Raw genomic sequence first — 19685 nt, forward strand, 5'->3', positions numbered from 1 at the left:
AAGTTGGTGGTGTTGCCTAAGCTATTATACAAATTGTCAAGCAAACCCTATTATAATTCCATATGCGTTTATCGGAACCATAAAGGAATTCTATCTAGGCAGGCAAGACGCCCCTGACTAAATGAAAGATCCATCAATTGTCGCATGAGGTGAGTGGGTTGAGTGTTCCTTATATATCTTACATTACTACTGGGCAGCACAGTTAGTGCATATGGCTGACTGTTTGAAGGACGACTTACCAAACCCGACTGATAGGCTACAGAAGAGTTAACAAATTGCTTGTACAAAGGATCCTCTTCACTGAGCTAAAGAAGTTTATTGATGGTTGACCCCAGCAGGGATAGCGCTTAAGGTTTGGGTGTCATTAAAATGATGACCTTTCATGTTAGCGCTATAATTCACTCTATGCCCATGGTAGATTTTCCATATCTTCAAAGACATGTAAGAAGTGGAACGCTTCAATGCTTCTTGGACTGTGGGTTACAACAAATGGGACATTTTTAAAACAACAAAATAATGAATGGTTCAAAATGGTTTAAAAATCATGCAGACACTTGGTCTTGGCAATAAATCCAAACAGAGGCGTAGGCGCTGGAAGTAGAGAGGCATGAGGAGCTGCAGCACCCCCAAAAATAAACATGCTGCAGTTCAGAAGGTGAATGAGCAATAACATGCCTTTCCATTTTGTGTATAAATTGACACATTTGCTGTGAATTCAAAGACAGAGGTCAAATGTCAGGCTATGTCTTCTGACAAATTACACCTTACTCAGAAACTGGTGTTTACTTTTATTTCTCTGACTTTAACATGGGAGTATTTTGTTAAAATGACCTAGTTGACAATCTTGCTTGGGTACAAGAAGTGAAAAGAAAAGCTGTAGGCTGTCAGTTTTTTTTGTAACACACAACAAAATAAATATCTGTAAATTAACTATACACATAGTTCACAATTTCTCAGCAATTAGTAAAGAACAAATGAAGTACATCTTTTTGAAATTCTAAAGTGTGATGGAATCTATAGGATCAAAGCAAATCAAGACACTTTACTTGGTGATGCTCAAATGATAAATATTCGCTGGGATCGGATTTGCACACATTATCCATTGAGCACTATATAGTTTTACCAGTAAAACTGAATGTCTATGCAAATATACTGACCATTTCAATAGAAAATGTGCTGTCTGTAAGTGACAGTTTGCAAACACACCAATGCTCCAAAACGCACCAGCACCCTCATACTACACCCCAACTACTCTCCTGGTGAATGGGCGTGGTACATTTGCTACACTTGTTTTTTGTGTGATGCTCTGATTTTTCAAAATCTCTATGAATTCAGCGATATGACATTGATGGCAGCCCCCCGCTCTGAAAATTGTTCCAGCACCATTTTTAGCATATCACAGTAATTTTCATTTACACTTTATGTCTGCAGAGATAAGGAAGAGGAAGTAGTGTTTAGTTTACACGACAAAAGGTGAAATAAAGGACAAAGGGTGGTTCCAATGCCATCCTGTCCTCTGCCATCCTGTCCTCTGCCACAAACAGTTCTTGAGTAAGCAGGAGATTCTAGAGCAGAATGTGTACTAGGTGCAGTTTTAACACAGTACAGACCACCTAATACATGGAGAGGCATAGGTGCTCCCTATGCTAATACTGAGTTGTGAGAGCAGCCCTGCTTGGCTCCGCCAGGTCTATCCACTTACCAGTAAGCAGTTCAGTTCAGTGCTGGTCGGACACGGTTTTTACCCCATGACACAACTCCACAAATTGCTGGAAAACTGTGCGCCAGTGGGAATTGGACACACAACACCTTCAGTATAGGTCAGGGAAGGTGAAGTCAGAGCCGCTATCCCATAGTTTGCTTTAGCCAGACAGGGACACATAGTCCGTCTTTGGTTCCAGGCAAAGCTCAGGCTGAAGCAGGCCAGTAAATAAAACTGATTCTTGGCATGGACTTGCATCCTTCCACTGCTTGCATTTTGGAAACTACTTTTTTTCCTTCTCATTAAGCGCTCCAAGAATGTGCATGTGCTTTCCTTCTCTCTCTCTCTTTCTGTCAAGTTTTCTCTTTGCTGACCTCCCCATACATTGTTTAACATTGCTCTCCCACTGCTTACAGTCCTTATAAAAGATGTTTCTTTTAATTTTAGCTTTGCTTTTTGCTGTAATTTGCTGCTGGGCTGCTGGGCATTCTCAGCACTTTAAAGCATCTTAGTTGTTCCCTCGCCCACCCCCCGCCCCGACCACTTGTCAAGTTCTTGTCCCAACCCGTTCCCCAACCACTCCTCCGTGCTCCTCCATCCTCATTTGTGGGAATTTATTAGATTTTCTTCATTTGTTTATTTATTTATTTTACAGAGTTTTATATATAACTTGACCCGAATCGGGTATCAGAGCGCTTTACATAGCACCATTTGCATTACATGAGTACCCATTCATATTTGCTAGGCACGGGGAGATTGAGTGATTTGCCCAGAATCACAGGATGTTCATTTACATTTTTGGAGGCCTTGCCAGCTGCCATATGCTGCCAGGCCACTCTACCATCCGAAAATAACTCAATTATAACAGTTACAATATTAAACACTTACTAATAAATTGCAGTTTGTATTGTGTGCTACATAAAATACTAGTAGTAGCATACTTACACACATACACAGACATACCTAGCATTTCTGTAGAGCGTATATATAGAAAGGCATATATATCTTCCATAGATTCAAAGCCAGAGAAAGTCAAAAACAGAAAGTCAAAAACACCCCTAGACGAGGATGAGATGACAGGTAGAGCACATGGGTCCTGTGAGCGGGGGTACCTAGCGCCCCCCCGCAGCTGTGCTGAAAAGCTAGTCAGTGCCTCGCGCCCATCGCCCGCCAGGAGAGGGAGCAGCAGGGCCGCACGCGCTGCACTGGCAGTAAATATGTTTGCATGACTCAACAGAAAGCCTCGGCGCACGAGCTGCAGCCGCTGCCAGGGCCCGGGTACGCAGCAGAGAGATGGAAACGCGAGGCAGAGGAGCAAGTCTGCAGACCGGCGGAGAAGAAGCGAGGCCGGAGAGCCGACCACGGCGGTGAGTAGACAAGAGGGGACGTCACGAGAGGGCGGAAGAGGAAGGCCTTAGTCCCAATGAAAGGCTAGGGCCGGGTACCGAATAGGGAAGTCTTTGTGGAGAGGGCAGGGTGCGTGGTGAAGGGGGTGGGGGTCAGGGGAAAGGGCAGGGGTCAAGAGGCAAGGCCTCGGCGTCACGGAAAGGTAGGATTAGCAGCTTCATGGCCAAACCTCTTCCATCAAAGCCGCAGTGTAAGGACCGGGCCTGCACCCTGTGGTCTCTAGCCAGCACCGGCACCGAGGCTGCAGAACAGTGATGACTGTAAGGCAATAGGACACGACCCTGCGAGGTGGAGGTCCTTCGCCCTGGGGGGAGAGGCTGGAGGTATAATCCTGCTACACTGAACGGTAGAGCCAGTTTAGAAACGGGCGTGACGTCCTAAGGAAAGGAGGCCTGGGGTCACTCGCCCTGGAAAGAGAGGCTAGGGGGTGTGAGATTTGGATGGCGGAGTGTTGAATTGACTAGGGGCGGGGGTCAGAGACGGGGTGTGGCATCATGCTGCGGTACACTGCCCCCTTCTTCCCCGACGAGCCTCCAGCATATAAAATGGAAGCGGTGACATCATTGGATATAGACCGCCTCCTTTTTCTTATCATACACGTTGTGTTTAGCAGACTGCCATACCTTTAAAATGCTCCAGAAGTAGATTTTACATATAGGCCTTTAAACGCTGCAAGGCGACAAGTGACGTGAAACTTAAAACTTTACCTGTTAAGATCTACTTCCCCTTATTAACTTGCATAAGCAGGTTGGAATGAACCCAGAGGGCTGTAACAGGTATGACAAAAGAAGTAATCTTAATAAGATGGCTGAAGTAGCGTGTGGTTCAAAAAGTTAGCGCATCCGCTGCAAGGATATGCTTGTATCCCTGGTCACAGGTTCACACCCTGACCAGTTCCCTGACTAAGAGCCTTTCATCTTTCCATGGTCGATCACAAGTCAGATTTTGTTGGTAACGCACCTTACGTACACTCTGGCTGCACCATAACAAACCAACATCAATAACTATTAACTGTCTATTTTATTTTTACTAGCTCTACAACAACAATGTCCATATTGAAATATGGACATAGAATATTTGATGATTCATCTGATATTTCAGACTTGCTGGTGTAGATGCCAAAAATTCTATTGTCCCAGTGTTTATGGTCATTATAGTTATTCATATAATAACACATTTGGCTTAATGTTTGAGCTTCTCTTTCAGATTCTAAATACAATATGATAAATGATCAGTTTGTGAGTGCCGGGGGCAAGTGAGTAGAGGAGATCTTGCTCAAAACAACGGTCCAGAGGTTTTGTAGGGACCTACCAAACTTGAAGGGTGGGGAGATCCTTTGAACAAGGATAAGGGAAGGGGATACGTCCTCCCAATGCAAACCTACTACTTACTCAAGAGTATCCCTCAGGGACTACTAGAGACACTTTACAGGGTGGGAAAGTTACGTGACACACCTATACACCGCTTAAAAGGTAGTGTGAAAAGGCAAAAAAATCCTTTCTTTTAAATAACCCTCACACACTTTAATTGTGGTATGTTTCATCATTGGGTTCACCCTGACTCCTAAAGGTCAGGGTGGGCTCAACCATGTTTCAGGGAGCTCTTGGGAGAATTTTAATTAAGGGCAATAACTCTAAGATAAAAATTTCTCATCCACGCCAAGGTTTCCCCTTTATTTGCTGGGTGCACAGGAAAGATTAAAAGTATAGTATGGTTGGGGTTTTAGGATTTAATGGTCCAATGACTCTATGTTCACCAATTACAACAATATGTTTCAGCCCTCCTCTAAACGCCCTAAATAGATCCTGGGCTTTCTTTAGGTTAGGTTCGTATTTTATGCACTCCCCCAGTGACGTTTCTTTTACGTGATCTTGTGCAGCATTGAATCTCACTCAAAGCATGCACAGTCAGTGTAATACTTGCCACTCTGTGTTCTACCAGTAAACGCAAATTATCTCACCTCACACAAATTTAAGAAGTGGAACCCATCACAGGCCGAAAAACATTTGTGACTTGGATTTAGGTGCCCATACTACACATGAACCATTACATGTGGAGCCCCACTTGGGGTTATGGAATACATACATATGATGAAGAAAGGCTGTCTTTAGTAATTAATAATGTACCATAGATACACTCACCCAATCTGTGGGAACGTGTAACCCCAGGGGGGAGAAGTGGGTTGGCCCTGTAGCCAAACCCTAAAGTGGGTAATTAGACGTGATGTCCAAGTTAAAAATCAGAAAATAATTCACAAAAACCACTTGCTGTAAAGAGAATGCCGCTGTTTAAAAAGTATGCCCATATTTGTCCGAGTCTGTACTCATTGAGCATCAGTGCTAAACAACGAAAGGCACACAGCAAAGCAGGGTGCAGCCACAAAGGCCTCACATGGACGACCAGGCCGCACAGGGAAAGGTGTGCAACAGTACAAGGATCAGGCATAATGGCATCACTCGTGCATCAGCGCTGCACAGAGAAAGGGGCATGGCAATGCAAGGTGCAGATACAGATCGCAGAAGAATATCAGCAATGCACTGTTTTGCTCGTCAGCACATGGTCTTCAGGTTCGCACTAGAGTGCAGTTCATGCTAGGCAGCAGGTGAATATCCTGGTCTTGGCACACTTAATTCTCTAACCTCTGTTATAATGGAATAATTTCTTGTCTCCTTCAGCAGCAGCAGTACACTCTTTTCCTCAGCGTTGGTGCCATAGACCTTACCTCTCAAAGTAAGACAGCCTAGAACTATACATTTTAGTCCTAATCTCCCTCCACACAGGTGTACAGAGCTTCTTAAAGTAAAATATCAACACTGGATTTGCTGCTGGAGGAAGAGCATGTCCAGTTCCCCAGCAGTGGGCTCAAATCCAACTGTCCAGTCAAATTCAAAATTAGCCCAAAACGTTTGGGTGGAGCAGTCAGCTTCGAGTGCATTTTCTTTTCAATTTGCCACCAGTCCATGATAAGGAATTTCAGGTGAAACTGTTGCTCTCGGTTTGTGTATTGCTTCAAGACAGCTTCTCTATCCAGAAACAAAAAACTCAAAATATGGAGGTTGGAAAGGTAGCCCATCTTCTCTGCATAAGTTGTAGATTTTTGGCTATGCCTTGTGGCTGCTTCATTATTCAAATGTTGCTCATGTTAGACCACACAGTCTGTCGTGTTGCAACTGGCTTGGTTCAGGCCCAGTTATCAACAAAAGGCCCTCCCTGCTCTTTACTCCAGGAAGATGATTTAAGACCGATTAGTGTCCTTGGCTTCAGAAAAAATCTCACAAGAAGTGAAAATGTTAGAAACAGTGCCCGTCAAGAGGACATGTAGGGAAAAGGGGAGACAGCAGCACCGATTACTCCTGAACCCACCGGAACACACGTCAGCCTTAGGAGCTTCATGCACCTGGCTGGCCTCAGCACGGGTATCTCACCATTCACATGCCCATACATTCTCATGAATACATCACACAGTATCAGGGAATCAGAGACCCAGTCATGACATACCATATGGATTTACAGGGAAAAGTCAGTAGGGACTCTATAGTTAAAAAAAGAATTCTCTATCCCCAACTTCCGTATTCAGCTGCCACCAACCATTAGTAGTTTGGTGGCTTGGGTCAGGGACAGTAACCATCAATTTCAAATGACATACCACTCTGTTGGTGACCAAAATACAACAGCATTGTAGAGTAATTGACAGGCAGCTCTTTAAAGAAGTCTTACCGAGTCTATCAGAGTGATAGCAGCTTAAATGAATCCACTTGAATAACAGGTACCACTTCTTTCTAGAGAAGGGTCTAACTATAGTCTATAAGATCAGCCATATCCTTCGACAATGGACATTCAAGAATCCTCACATTCCTCGAACTTTGCTGGTTTTTGAGATGTTCAACTCGTCCCTCGAGTTGTATAATTGATGGCAATGTGAATTTCTGTAAGCATGTAGCTTCAGCCTTCCTGCTTGCAAAGAGTCAACTGTCTCCTCAGCAGCAGTGACATTAGTGTCAACTTGATTCAGTCTAGTTTCAAACCCAGTCATTCTTCTCCTGAGAACAACCAACGTATCATGCATCATAGATGATATCTCCTTTTCTAAGATAAGATGTACACTCCTCTGTGTCTGCCACTGGGTGCTCACTGTGTTTGGTGATGCACCATCTGAAAAAGCTTTTGGGGGGTGGTGATGGAGTTCACATGCTTTGATAAGAAACCCCTGAGTTTTGTGGTTCACCCGTTTTGTGGCTTATCAGTCTTTAGGTCTCACGACCTGCGTTGCACTGCGCAGCAGTGCTCGCGCAGGCGAGAGTCCTTTTGTTCGGGGATTCCGAAATCGACCCTGGAATCGCACACCCTCGTGCACGTGGATTCCTTTTCTGGTACCCCATTGGCCTTTGCGTGTGTCTTTTTTACAAAAGACTGCACGCAATTGGCCAAAGGCGGGTACGTTGCTCCGCCCACGGCCTATTGGTGTCTATTACGCGCCTGGTGCGCGCAATAGACACCAATAGGCCATGTGGTTTCAATTATCGTGCCCAGACACGGGCGCGATAATTGAAAGCACGTCTGGCTGTGGCGCGCGCGCACCACTTGTTTATTTTGCGTGCTCCTATTGCTACGTCTTCAGCTCTTCAGGGGCAGCGCCGTAAATTCAATGATGGTACCGCTTGCAGCGCTGTTGCAGGCAGCTGGCACCGGCCGTCACCGTGTAGCTTACTCAGCTGTATTAATTATACACGTACGGCCCTTTTCTTTATGTACTTTTCCTGACATGTTCGGCCCTTGGCCCACCGCATTCAGGATCAGTGTCGGTGCTTGTTATTGTTTTCTTTCTTTTTTTTTTTTATTTGACCGGTTTAGGAGGCGGTCTTAATAAGTTGTCCACTTAAGATGGGTGTTTTGAAGGGAGCCGCGTCCGCCTTTGTCAGGTTGTAGGCGGAGGGGGGCTCTGAAGCAGACATTCCCAGTCGGGCGCTGGAAGCTCCTGTCTTTCTTTGAGATCCGGCCGGGTGAACGGGACTCGCCGGCTGCGAGAGGTCAAGAGCGGCTCCTCAAATATTTTTGTTGCAAAATGACGGATTTATTAGACAAATAAGTGGCCCGGCTGATGCAAACCCCCCAGTGATTGAATTTTGACGTTGAGTCAACAACAACTCCAAGTGCACGAGTGCTCCCTAGCCGCTCGGAATGGGAGGGCAAACTGCCATTGTGTTATCACCCAAAGGAGGCCACTTTTCAGCCGGGGCGGTGCCCGCCTCTAGAGCGTGGCCTGCTGGGTCCATTTAAAAGCCTTTCCAATTAAACGACGTCGTAAAGGCAGCTGCCTTACAGAATGAACCGAGCTGGGGTTGTTGTAAGAGATGACATGACTGAGCTCCCGTGTCACCCCGATGTCAGGAGTTGTTTTGGGCCTTGCCTGCAGCTGTCACCTCAAGAGCGCTCTGCATCTTCGTGAGAGAGAGGGTGAGTCATTGAGAGAACACAAGAGCGTTACGCAGGCCTGGAGGGCGGGAGAACGAAGATGTGGCGTGTAGGCCATAGCTGCCGGCCTTGGAATCGGGAAACCGTGTTCGTGTCATGGTGCCGGCTCAACATCCTTCAATTCTGAGCAAATTACTTAATCTTCCCGTGTCCAAAAAAATAATAATAAATGTGACCTTGCGTAATGTAACAGGTGCTGGTGTAAAGCGCTCCAATACCAGCTTAGGGTCGAGTTTGCGCTATATAAAACTGCAAGGAAAAATACATGTACAGTCAGGCTGTGATTGCCCTCAAGAGTTTGGGGGGCTGTTCAGATTTGAGCCCGTAGTATGCGGAGTAGATTGAGGGGCACTGGCAGGGCAGCTGCATGCCCGGTAACAGACTAACAAGAAGTGCGGGTCTGGGAGACATCTGGATTCAGAAATAGAAGGGCAGATAAGGGGGGGTTACAGCTCAGGTTTGCAGGTTTTAGAAAAATTGTCAGAGCTGTGTTCCTGAGAGTCAGCAGTGGAAAATGCAATTCAATCCATGGATTATGATGAGCATGCTTCCTGTTTATGCGGGGACAGTCCCTGGTTTTCACTATCTGTCCAGACAGATGTCAGTAAATGTAGGCCATGTCTCGGTTTTAAGAGATGGGAGACTCGATAAAGCCGAAGTCAAGTTTTTATGTGTTTCAGTGTAGTATTTGCAGCACTTATCAGGAATAATTTATAGCACAGATGGTGCTGTGCCTAAAAGTTGAATTTAATTTCCATCAGTGTCTCATTCTCACGTGTCTCCTGTGTTGGTGAGCTCTGTCAAGTCATTCTGTGGCCCTTGGTGGAAGCTATATCGATATTTGTGAAATGTTCCTCTTTTTTTGGTTTTCAAACTCTGGTCACTCTACCATGACTCCATGTAATTTAGGGTTCATACAGTTAAATTGCATTATCCTGGCTGTATATGTGGAGGGAAAGGTAAAGGAGGGTGGATTGACATAGAACTGAATGCTGATGCTACCTGTGGTCACTATATATATATATATATATATATATATATTACCTACTGGCGGTCGCCAGTAGGTAGTTATAGTTAGGACCCTGTTTCCATAGGAAAACCGCAACATTCTATTTGGAATAACTTTGGCGCCGGTCGACGAATCCTCGCGAAATTTTCAAAATAGGTGGGGCGCTACGCTCCGCTCCTACCCTGAAAGTCTCGGGGGGATTCGTCAAGCGGGGGCTGAGAAAAAAGGGGGGTCCCAAAACGCGTTTTTCCCATGCATTTTTCCATAGGACCTTTAGACACAGCTACAGCCCGAACGGCTGAACAGAGTTACTTGAAATTTGGCAGAGAGGTAGTCCTCAGGTCAAGGAAGTGCCTTTTGTAGGTCTGGTGTAAATCTGTTCAGTAGTTCCTGAGAAAATAGCATTTAAATCAATATATATATCTGTGGCAGCTTACGGTGCGCTTACGGTGCGCTTACGGTAAGCTTACCGTACGCGTACGGTGCCGTGCGCGAGCGCGAATCTGATTTGCTGATAGATCTTAGTAAACATTCGAATCGGTCGAAACCAGGAAGTGGCGGCCGCCATTTTCTCTCTCGCACTCTGAGAGGGGGTTAAAAAACAAAGCCCAAAAACATGTAAAGGGGCTGTTTAGACAGCTCCTAAGCACCTAGCCATGTTGAGGGAGTCCCCAAAGATCCCCCAAGGCCAAAAACGGAATTATAATTTTTTCGCTAAATTCGCCGATTACGCTTACCGTACGCGTACGGTAAAAATTATTAAAAAATAAAAAATATCCATACTCTCCCCACCGCATGGCAATTTAAACATGTGAAAACATAAAATATTACCTTTCACAACGAAGCGCATCATATGTCCTCCATGTGCGCACGGTGCGCGAAGCGCATCGTGCGTACATGGCCCATCTAGCGTAACGTGGGCACGCAGTGCGTGTATCGCACCGCGTGCCCACCGTGCGTGCACGGCACTAACTGCGTAAAGTGGGCGCGCGGTCGCAAAGCGCACCGCGTGTTCACTGTGCGCGCACGGTGCGCGAAGCGCACCGTGCGCGCACGGAACGAACTGCGTTAAGTGGGCGCGCACGCCACGAATGGCGTAAAGTAACTTAGCATTTAAAAAAACGTACAAATTCACTGAAAAAACCATAGGTTTCACACACGTTATAGTTAGGAATTAGCATTTAAAAAACCTTGCAAATTCAGTGAAAAAACCATAGGTTTCACACATGTTATAGTTAGCTGGACATTTTACTGATAAAAAACCAATGAAATTCCCCCGTTATAGTTAGTGCAGGCAACTATAACTCACGCGACCGCAATCCTCTGCTGATGACATATGTGTCTTTATGAAAAAAAAATATTTGTAATATATGTATAGCTAAAATTTAATGGAAGAAGACATGGGCAAATAAGTGTCTAAATACAGTATTAGCATCAGCAGAGGATTGCGGTCGCGTGAGTTATAGTTGCCTGCACTAACTATAACGGGGGAATTTCATTGGTTTTTTATCAGTAAAATGTCCAGCTAACTATAACATGTGTGAAACCTATGGTTTTTTCACTGAATATATATATATACACATACACGCACGCACACACACACACTGTTGCATGAAAATGAACGACTCCCTATTCCACGCTTTGATCCTGGCAGGCTTGTGATCCTGGGCATGGGTGATGGGCTTTGTAGATGCTGATTCACCTTTCCTTAACTCCTGCTGTGCTGCATGAATGAGCCCAGGCAATACAGCAAATGGCTCTGATCAAGTAAACTTAGTCCTGGTGTGTTGAAAGGGCTGGTATTACTGTGACAAATTTAGACCCCCCCCCCCATTCATCCTCTTTCACTGTGTGTTTAAAAAAAGTGGGAGGGGTAGGACAAAGGTGAGGGGGGCAAGAGAAATAAGATCTCTGAGAAGAAAAGCAGTCAAAATGCAGATATGGGCACCAGCAACCTCCAGAAACAGTGTTTAAACATACCATCCTTCAGAACCATATCAAGAGAAGACTGCTATAGGCATCTGTTGCGCACCTCTAAATGTCTGCGCCCTGAGAGTGGACCCAGCTTGGCAATGAAAACAAGCATTTACAATGCAATAGGTCTCGCATTTTCAAAACTTTGACCTATAGGTATTCTAAACATTTAAACATAAATAAAAGGCGTTGTCATTTACAATGGCAATAGCTCAAAATCTCGTTTTTCTTGATGTCGTGCTTTACTGATGTTTTTGCGAAAGTGAAAATTAGTCTTTTTCGTCAATTGACAGCTGTTTTCTAAACTATTCTGAAGTGTCTGTATGTTTATCAAATGTATGTATGGAATAAAAGCCCCGCCTATCTTTTCAATTTGCTTATGTTACTGTCCTTTCGAAATCATTGCTTTTGATTGATAATTAGACTTAGTAGTCTCTCCTTGGTGGTGCCTTGTCTGCATTTGTAACCTCCCATGAGGACTGGACTTTTTACTTGTGTTACACAGTCTGCTTTATCAAAGCTGTGACCACTATTTTCTTTAATGATCTCACTATTCCACCCACAAAGTGCTTTCCTACAAGGCAAGCACACCGCCCGCTTTTATATTTTTAATAGTAATGTATTTATTTAATTTACAGCACGGTCCGTGCTTATTTACTTTACAGCGCTGTCCGCTTTCACTATAGCGGCTGTGCTTAATTATTTATTTAATTTACAGCTCCGTCCACGTTTGGTTTAGCGGCCGCACTACAGAATCTTTCTTTATTAATTTTTTATTTATTAATTTTTTCTTTATGGGTGAAAGTGCCCCATACCGCATTTTCACTTTAATGCCAGCCACACTCCTTTCTTTAGACGCGGCTGGCTCATTGTAACCTGAATATGGGGTGCAACGTCTAAAGAAAGTGATGCAGCCACCATTAAAGTGGTCTCACATTTGCGAGAGTTTGAGCTATTAGCATTATAAATAACAATGTCTTTTATATGTGTGTTGCTTTTAAAAACACATAAATAAAAGGCATTGTCATTTACAATGCCAATAGCTTTAACTCTCGCAAATGCGAGACCTATTGCATTGAAAATGCTTGTTTATCTTCCAGTGGAGACACCAAAATCCAGTGTATTGACTAATCTTAGATAGAAGCACCAAAGGGAATCTAGTGTCCAACTTCCTTTGTCTCTCAGTTTGCTGCCATCTTTTGTTCTAGGATCGACAGAAGAATTAAGTCTTGGTGAAGTTTCAGGAGTGTTCTTTTGCTCCAGTCTATTGTCTGTTCTGCTACCCAGCTGGTGGTTGGTGCAGGCACACTTGATTACAAATTTCAAACTTTTCTCTCTTTAATGATTGCATCTGAAAATCAAAATTGTTTTTAACGTTGGCTTCTTAGCATATAAATCTGTTTTTATGAAGTGCCCACAATATTTGGCTTTCTGCAAAAGGTCTCTGAGTGCTCCTTATCTTCTCCTGGCCAGTTCAGACATGCACAGCAAGTGCCTAAATTCTGGCTTCAGGACATTTTGGTGCAGTCTTCTTTGGTTCGGCACTTTGTTCTGGAGCACTTTCCTTCATTATATGCTTATTTTTTGTCTCCTTCCTAAATTGATTTTTTTTTATCAAGAATGTACTTGTGTGTTATTTCATAGGTCAGCACACAGCACGCAAGGCAACTCTCTTAAAAAGAATAGCTGTGCAGTAGGTAACCGGGCTTTCGGATCTCTATGAAAGCATGTGGATTTTGTGGTCACCAAAATATTTAGAGGAGCAGCAATCGATGTGGGATTATGACATTTATGGCAGAACTAAACTGCCTGGAAACGTTCTTAGATTGTGATCAAATTTGTTACTGATTGCAAAGTTTCATATAATATGACTTTTTTTTAGCTGCTGTCGTTTTGATGGCTTGAAGAATCATCAGCTACTAATTGCAAATAATAAGACAGTGCATTTGTCCTTTTTTTAGTTCTAACGTGACAGCACAGCTGTCTGGTTTTGCAGTGTTACAAATTCTTTAAAATGTGTATAGGGTAAACCTTTTCGAAGTATATCTGTCACCTCATGCTATTGGCTCTTTGATTTATTATTCTGCCTTCTGAAAAGTGCTTCCTTTAGAATACATGCGGGACTATTTTACATTTGAAAAGTACACTTAATCATCACGTTCTGTCCCTTTCAATTGTTTCTCTCCTGCAAGTGTTCAATACAGAAATCAATCCTTTCTATGAGCTGGCTTGTCCTCGCAGCTCTCGCCACACAAATATGTGTGCATCACTAGAGAGGGGCTTTGGCTCCGCTCACATGCTGGGAGTCAGGAGTACATGTTATCATTCGGCAGACGTTGTGTCCTTCCACAAAAAAGTGCTTGCCCGCTACACAGCTGTGATCATTTTGTTTATTTATCCAGCTGCCTAAGCTTGAACTTTCAGGGGCACACACATGATATTGGAATGCTACTAAAGTGTCTTACATAACTAGATCATTTATGTTGTGTTTCTCTGGCAGCCGCATGGCTGGGAGGAGGGCGGTCTTTACCCTACAGGGATTTATAGGTCTGGCTTGACAGTGCAACTGTCACCTGAATTTTTAACCTACACCAATATTATTCTACAGTTGTTTGCCTTCATACAAGTTCATATCTATTCCCTTGCTGTTTACTTGTAATGCTTAACATTATCATACAACATTTCTTTAAAGCCAGATCTATTGGTATTGCCAATGCCAATGCACTACCAAAGGCAATAGGGTAGGCTTTAATGTGATAAACAGCATTTGTGCAGACAACTTTCATAAAGATTTGTGAATACCTCTGTTTAAATAACTTGACACATAAACGTCAGACATAGTAGCTCTGCCAGTGCTTGTTTCTCTTGTGTCTTGTGCTCAGCAATGCACAACGGCCAGCTTGGCATCAGCCTACCCTCTGTAGATTCTTGTTTCTATAAACCTCCTTTTTTTCTGTCCAGAAACGTTTAACTTAATTTATTTTTTCTGTTATTTTACCTTATCAGCAGTTATTACCGCATTTATTTGCCTTACGTCAAGCACATAGCATTTTCGTAATATAAACACCTTTTCATAAGGTTCATGCATTAGCATTGTTTGGTTGTGTAAGGTTGTGTTAATTGTGTTTGGTTAGGAGCGATTTGTTTAGTAATAGTTTGTGGTAGTAAATATAAGAGTTCAAGCCAGTGAAAAATCTTTATATGTGTTATGTGTAGGAAACGGTATGCTGTAGGAGTTTGGCACATTTCATTGTTCTTTGTGATTGGCTTCCATTGCATAGCCTATTTTCTAGATTGCTATTGCTATACAGTTATGATGCGATGTTGTTAGGTTCGGACTGGACTCTCTGGCAATCTGGCAGTGCCCAGAGGGGCTGAACAGATTTTTGGCTGGTTTTATGGCTGTTTGTGGGCCTATTTTATGGCCTAGTTGACTTCCCTGATATTACCACCAACATTGCCTTTCGGAACACCTATACAGCTTGTCTTTACAAGTTCAACACTGCCCTGAATTGGAAATGTTGGCCACTTTTTTAGGTAACTGAATTATTAATGGGGACCACTTTAAGGGCATGATTATGAATTTGTTGGCGTGGGAGCGGGGCGGCATGCCACTGTCCTGCTCCCACACCGCCAAACTACACCACCGACCGCCCGTCGGATTACAGGTTGTAATCAGGGCGGGTGGTCCTGAGGTGGCTGGTCCACTGCCCTGCCTTTCAAAGGCTCATAGGCGAGTCTTAGAAAGTCAGCGCAATGGGACAGCTACAGCGTGTTCCAGCACGGAATGGACTTCAATCTCCATGCCGTGCTGGAACAGGCGGTGTATGCAGACAGGGGGGCTCACTATGTCCCCCCTGCATGCACCCGTAAGGCCCTGAGGCAACAGCGGGCTCTACAGGGCCCCCTTTGTTGACTCTGCCACCCTTTTAATGACAGTCTCACCGCCATAAAAAGGATGGCTAACAACCATCTAGTAAAAGGTTTGCGGTGCCTCAGAGGCACCACCAAGCATATTGCGGCCTATGACAGCTGCGCACAGGGATCACGGATCCCTGGCAGTTGTGGCGGTACTAATGCAATCCAACCGCCGTAGTTGTAATACGCAGGTTGGACCACTGGTGCGGCGGTCCCCGAACACCATGCAACTTCACCGCTAGTTTGACAGTCCTATGGACCGCCAACCTTGTAATTAGGCCCCTAGTTTGGTGTCCAGGTCTATTTTCTATCCCAGTCCTACCCGGGATTTTGTACAGTTGGAGGTGTGGTTTCTTTAGCTAATTGTGTATTAGAGGTTCTAAGATGTGCATGTTGGATTGTTGAAGTAAAGTGCCATTGAGCTGACAGCACATTACCACCTACATATAGCTTTGGTGGTACAGAGTTATAGTTTTCTACTTTTATGCATTTGTTGTAGTGTGGACATACTTTCAAGGGGTTGCAGAGGTCTGCTCTAACAATACTCTACCTCCAACCGGAATATGTATACCATTTAAATTATTAAGAAGGTAATTGCTAGTAGAGATGAAGGATTATCTTGCAGTGTACTGGCTGATCTTATCCAACAAAAGTGAAGGACCAGAGACTCAGAATACCATTGCATATCAGACAGATGGCTTTGAAACAGAGGGCCTGAATTTTTCCCAGTTGGCTGATGGCAGTCCAGTAACACTATGAAGCATAGGTGACTTATGTTTTCATCGACCCATCCAGACCTGGATCCTAGCAGTGGCGGCTGGTGTTAATGGGCATGAAGGGCATTGCCATACTACCCTGAGGGGAAAGGCAAGCCCAGGAATAAAAACACAAAGTAGGTGAAAAGAAATTACTACTTACGACTTGATGAAGTGTGCCGAATCTGTATTTTTTCTTGCGGGACCTAGGATGAACTGTGAAGCTGTCCTACTATGCACATGCAGGCCAGGCAAGGTCTTCTTCGACCTGGAGCCACAAGATACAGCAGTGACTTCATACTAGAGAGTGTGGTGAGTTGTAATGGCATCAATACAGTTTATTTTGGGGCACTTATACAATGGCCCTGGGAGGAGTTAACAGAGCTGCAATGGCCAGTGGCGGGGCAGGGCAAGAGAGTGGGGACAATGTGGTAGGGGTTGCCAACAATGTGTTGGTCGTCAGGAGACTGGGCGGCTGTTGGAGGGGTGTAGCTGGCTGCTCTCCTCTCTTCTGGTTAACTAATCTCCAGTAGCATGTGCTCAACACTGCCTGTGTTTTCACTTTGAAAAAGTTATGTAGCTGACCACGAGCCAGAATCTGCTGCTTCAGACAGTGCATCTCTCGGATGTCTGTTGCTGCACTGGCATGCACAAGACTGGGCCCAAGACAAAGAAGGAAGCAGCTGTGGGCAACAATACTGATTGGCATACATTAATCACCTACAGGCCCAGTGACCAATGTAATCTGCATGCCACTAATTGAGAACACAGCTTTTCTACTCACAGCACTCATCAGGTCAGCAGCATCAACGGTCCCTGCCACTGTCTAACTATTGTTCACTTTATCTTTTGATCACAGGGTGTTAAACTAATGACATCTTTATAACAATTAAAGGTGGGCAAGCCAGCAAATTAGGAAGGAGAGCAGGCCAAGGGTCGACTCTGGCTCTAAAAGCCCATGCATGAGCCGAGCCCTGAAAATATTTTGGATGTAGAGCATGCAACAAACATGATGTAAAATATGATAAGCGGTCTTGAAACTTCAAAAACGTGTTTTCTTTAACACGTGAAAGCATTTCACATAAGCACATCAGATATCAGTGTATTCAGAAGTGTTTATTAAAAATTTGTTTTTAAACATGCACTGAGAAACATTCCTGCCCCGCCGAGATGATATTTCCATTAGTGAACTAAGAGGCAAGTAATTTGTCCTGCGTACCCCATATATGGCATAGATTATTATATATTATTATTAATGTAGCGACTTTAAAGACTATTAAATTAAACAGAGAGGTTTTTGTACAGGGCACACTTTGAACTCATGTGATACAGCTCTCGTATGTGGTAATAAACAAACAGAAGGAAGTTCAGTGAAGTAAAGTATTTGCCTAGGATCACACAATTTTCTCAAGTAGGGAAGCCAGGATTTATCCCTGCATTACTGATTTCACACTGTACTATTCAGCCACAAGATGGGTATCTCTTTTTCACAAAGGAAATGAAACCATTCCTTACCCCTAAACTTTATTATCCTGAATTAGGTGCCCTCGTTCCAGTCCATTACAGAATGAGGGCGACTTCGCCCACCTCAGGCAATGAACTACACTAGTACCCTTTTTATTTCCTTGTTCTACATGGACTAAAGGCTCCTCCCTCCTATCCTGTGAGTACTAAGAAGTCCATTAGGAGGTGCAGAAGAATTACTCACCGAGAGGGAGGGGCTCTGACTGGGTTTAGGGGGACAGAATTCGGGGTAATGGAGTTTACCAGTAAGGAATTGTTTCATTACCCCCTCATTGGTCCCCCTCATCCCAGTCTATTACAGAATGAGAATTTCACAAGCTCCAAATCCCAAAAATTCTGCAGCAACTTTGATGCTATTATCATTCAATATCAACAATTATAGCATTTTTGGTTTTACAACATTCAAATCAAAATTGTCAGAAGTGTCATATAGTACATCCTATCTGTAATTCCTGACAAACTATGACTGGATGCCCGCGCGACAGCCCTACATATCTTCTGTGTGAAAACTCCACCTACCTCAGCCCAAGAAGCAGAGACCGATCTAGTAAATGGACCCTGGATTTAAGATGGAGTAGGTTCCCCAACAGATTTGTAAGCCTGGGAGATAGCCTGCTGAATCCATCTGCTTAAAGTAGATGAAGACACTTTATCACCTTTATTAACATTTCCAAACAAAATGAAAAGTTACTTTTAGAGCCTAAAACTGCTTTTGCACTATAAATAACATAACAGAGCCCTACGTACATCAAAGGAAAAAAGATCCTGCTTCTGATCATCTATCTGCAGTGCCGACAGATTTATCTTGCTCCGGGTGAAACCTGGAAGAAATCTTGGGAATGAATTTGGGGTCTGGTCTGAGTATCACTCTTTCTGCTGATATCATAAGGTTGGGAAAAGGGGGGTGGGGGCGGTTATGAAATCACTAGGGATCTTAGTTTCCCAATTCTTTTTACCGATGTACTCGCCAGCAAAAAGGACACCTTTGCAGTCAACCAAATCAACTGGGCATACTGTAATGGTTCAAATGGGGTACGCTGTAACCCTTTTAAAACAGAAGGTAAATCCCTAAGAAGGAACTTTGATGGAAGGAAACTGGATCTTTTAACGGAAACTTTCCAATAACCTGCTTACCAAAGGAGTTTTAGTAACCAGCTCACCCCAAGTCCTCTAAACGTTTTCATGGCTTTCCATTGGATGGTTAGAGTTGATAGAGACAAATCTTTAAGATATCCTTCTCTTAAAAATTCAAAAATTTGGTAAGTATCATCCAAAACTGGATTTAGGGATTTTGTAGCTTCACAAGCCTGAAAAGGAGTTCCAATGTTTTTTATGAGAAGCCGGGGTAGACTCCTTCTTAGATCTTTGGATCTCCTCTGCTACTTGACTGGAATACGTCAAGGGAACCAAATCTAATCTTTAAAGTTTCAAGCCATTAGCTGAGATGCCTCAACTGGCTTGGAAACATTTCCGGAACCTGCAATGGTGATGGGTCCACTGGCAAGAGGACCTCACCCTTGACTAGGGTAGTCAGCAGGGAAAACTACGGGTATCGCAGCCAAAATGGTGCCCCCAGGATCACTGGCACTCTCTCCCCTACCAAATCTTCTGAACCACCCTCGGGAGGAGCAGAATCATGGGGAAGGCATATAGGTGACTCTGCAGACCCAGGATAGACACAGCATCCAACCCCTATGCCTGTAGGGAATTGATCTCTGATTAAAATTTGGGCTGTAGTGAGTTCCTCGGTGATGCAAACATGTCTATCCATGCACACCCAAACAACTGATAAATCTATTTGATTTGAGGAATCGCTAAATGGAACAACACTGAAAAAGGCAAATTGTGATGCAGGCTCTCCGCCAAAAAATGTTATGCCCTGTGAATGTACACCGCCTGTCAGAAAAAATAGGTGTTTTCTGCC

At 44.0% G+C, this 19685-nt stretch overlaps 1 protein-coding gene across 2 annotated transcripts in view; it reads left to right on the plus strand.

Moving 5' to 3' along the window:
* Positions 1 to 2880: 2880 nt before the first annotated feature.
* Positions 2881 to 19685, plus strand: part of ATXN7L1 (ataxin 7 like 1) — a 226305-nt gene continuing 209500 nt past the window's right edge. The window contains exon 1 of one of the 2 annotated variants that reach the window (XM_085654144.1): positions 2881 to 3069. In XM_085654144.1, coding sequence (XP_085510270.1) covers positions 2928 to 3069 — 142 coding nt within the window. In that variant the 5' untranslated portion in view covers positions 2881 to 2927. The remainder of the gene's footprint in view (positions 3070 to 19685) is intronic. The other variant, XM_085654142.1, reaches the window with a different exon arrangement.

This window comes from Triturus cristatus, chromosome 4_1, assembly GCF_964204655.1.
Source record: "Triturus cristatus chromosome 4_1, aTriCri1.1, whole genome shotgun sequence".
Classification (NCBI taxonomy): Eukaryota; Metazoa; Chordata; class Amphibia; order Caudata; family Salamandridae; genus Triturus; species Triturus cristatus.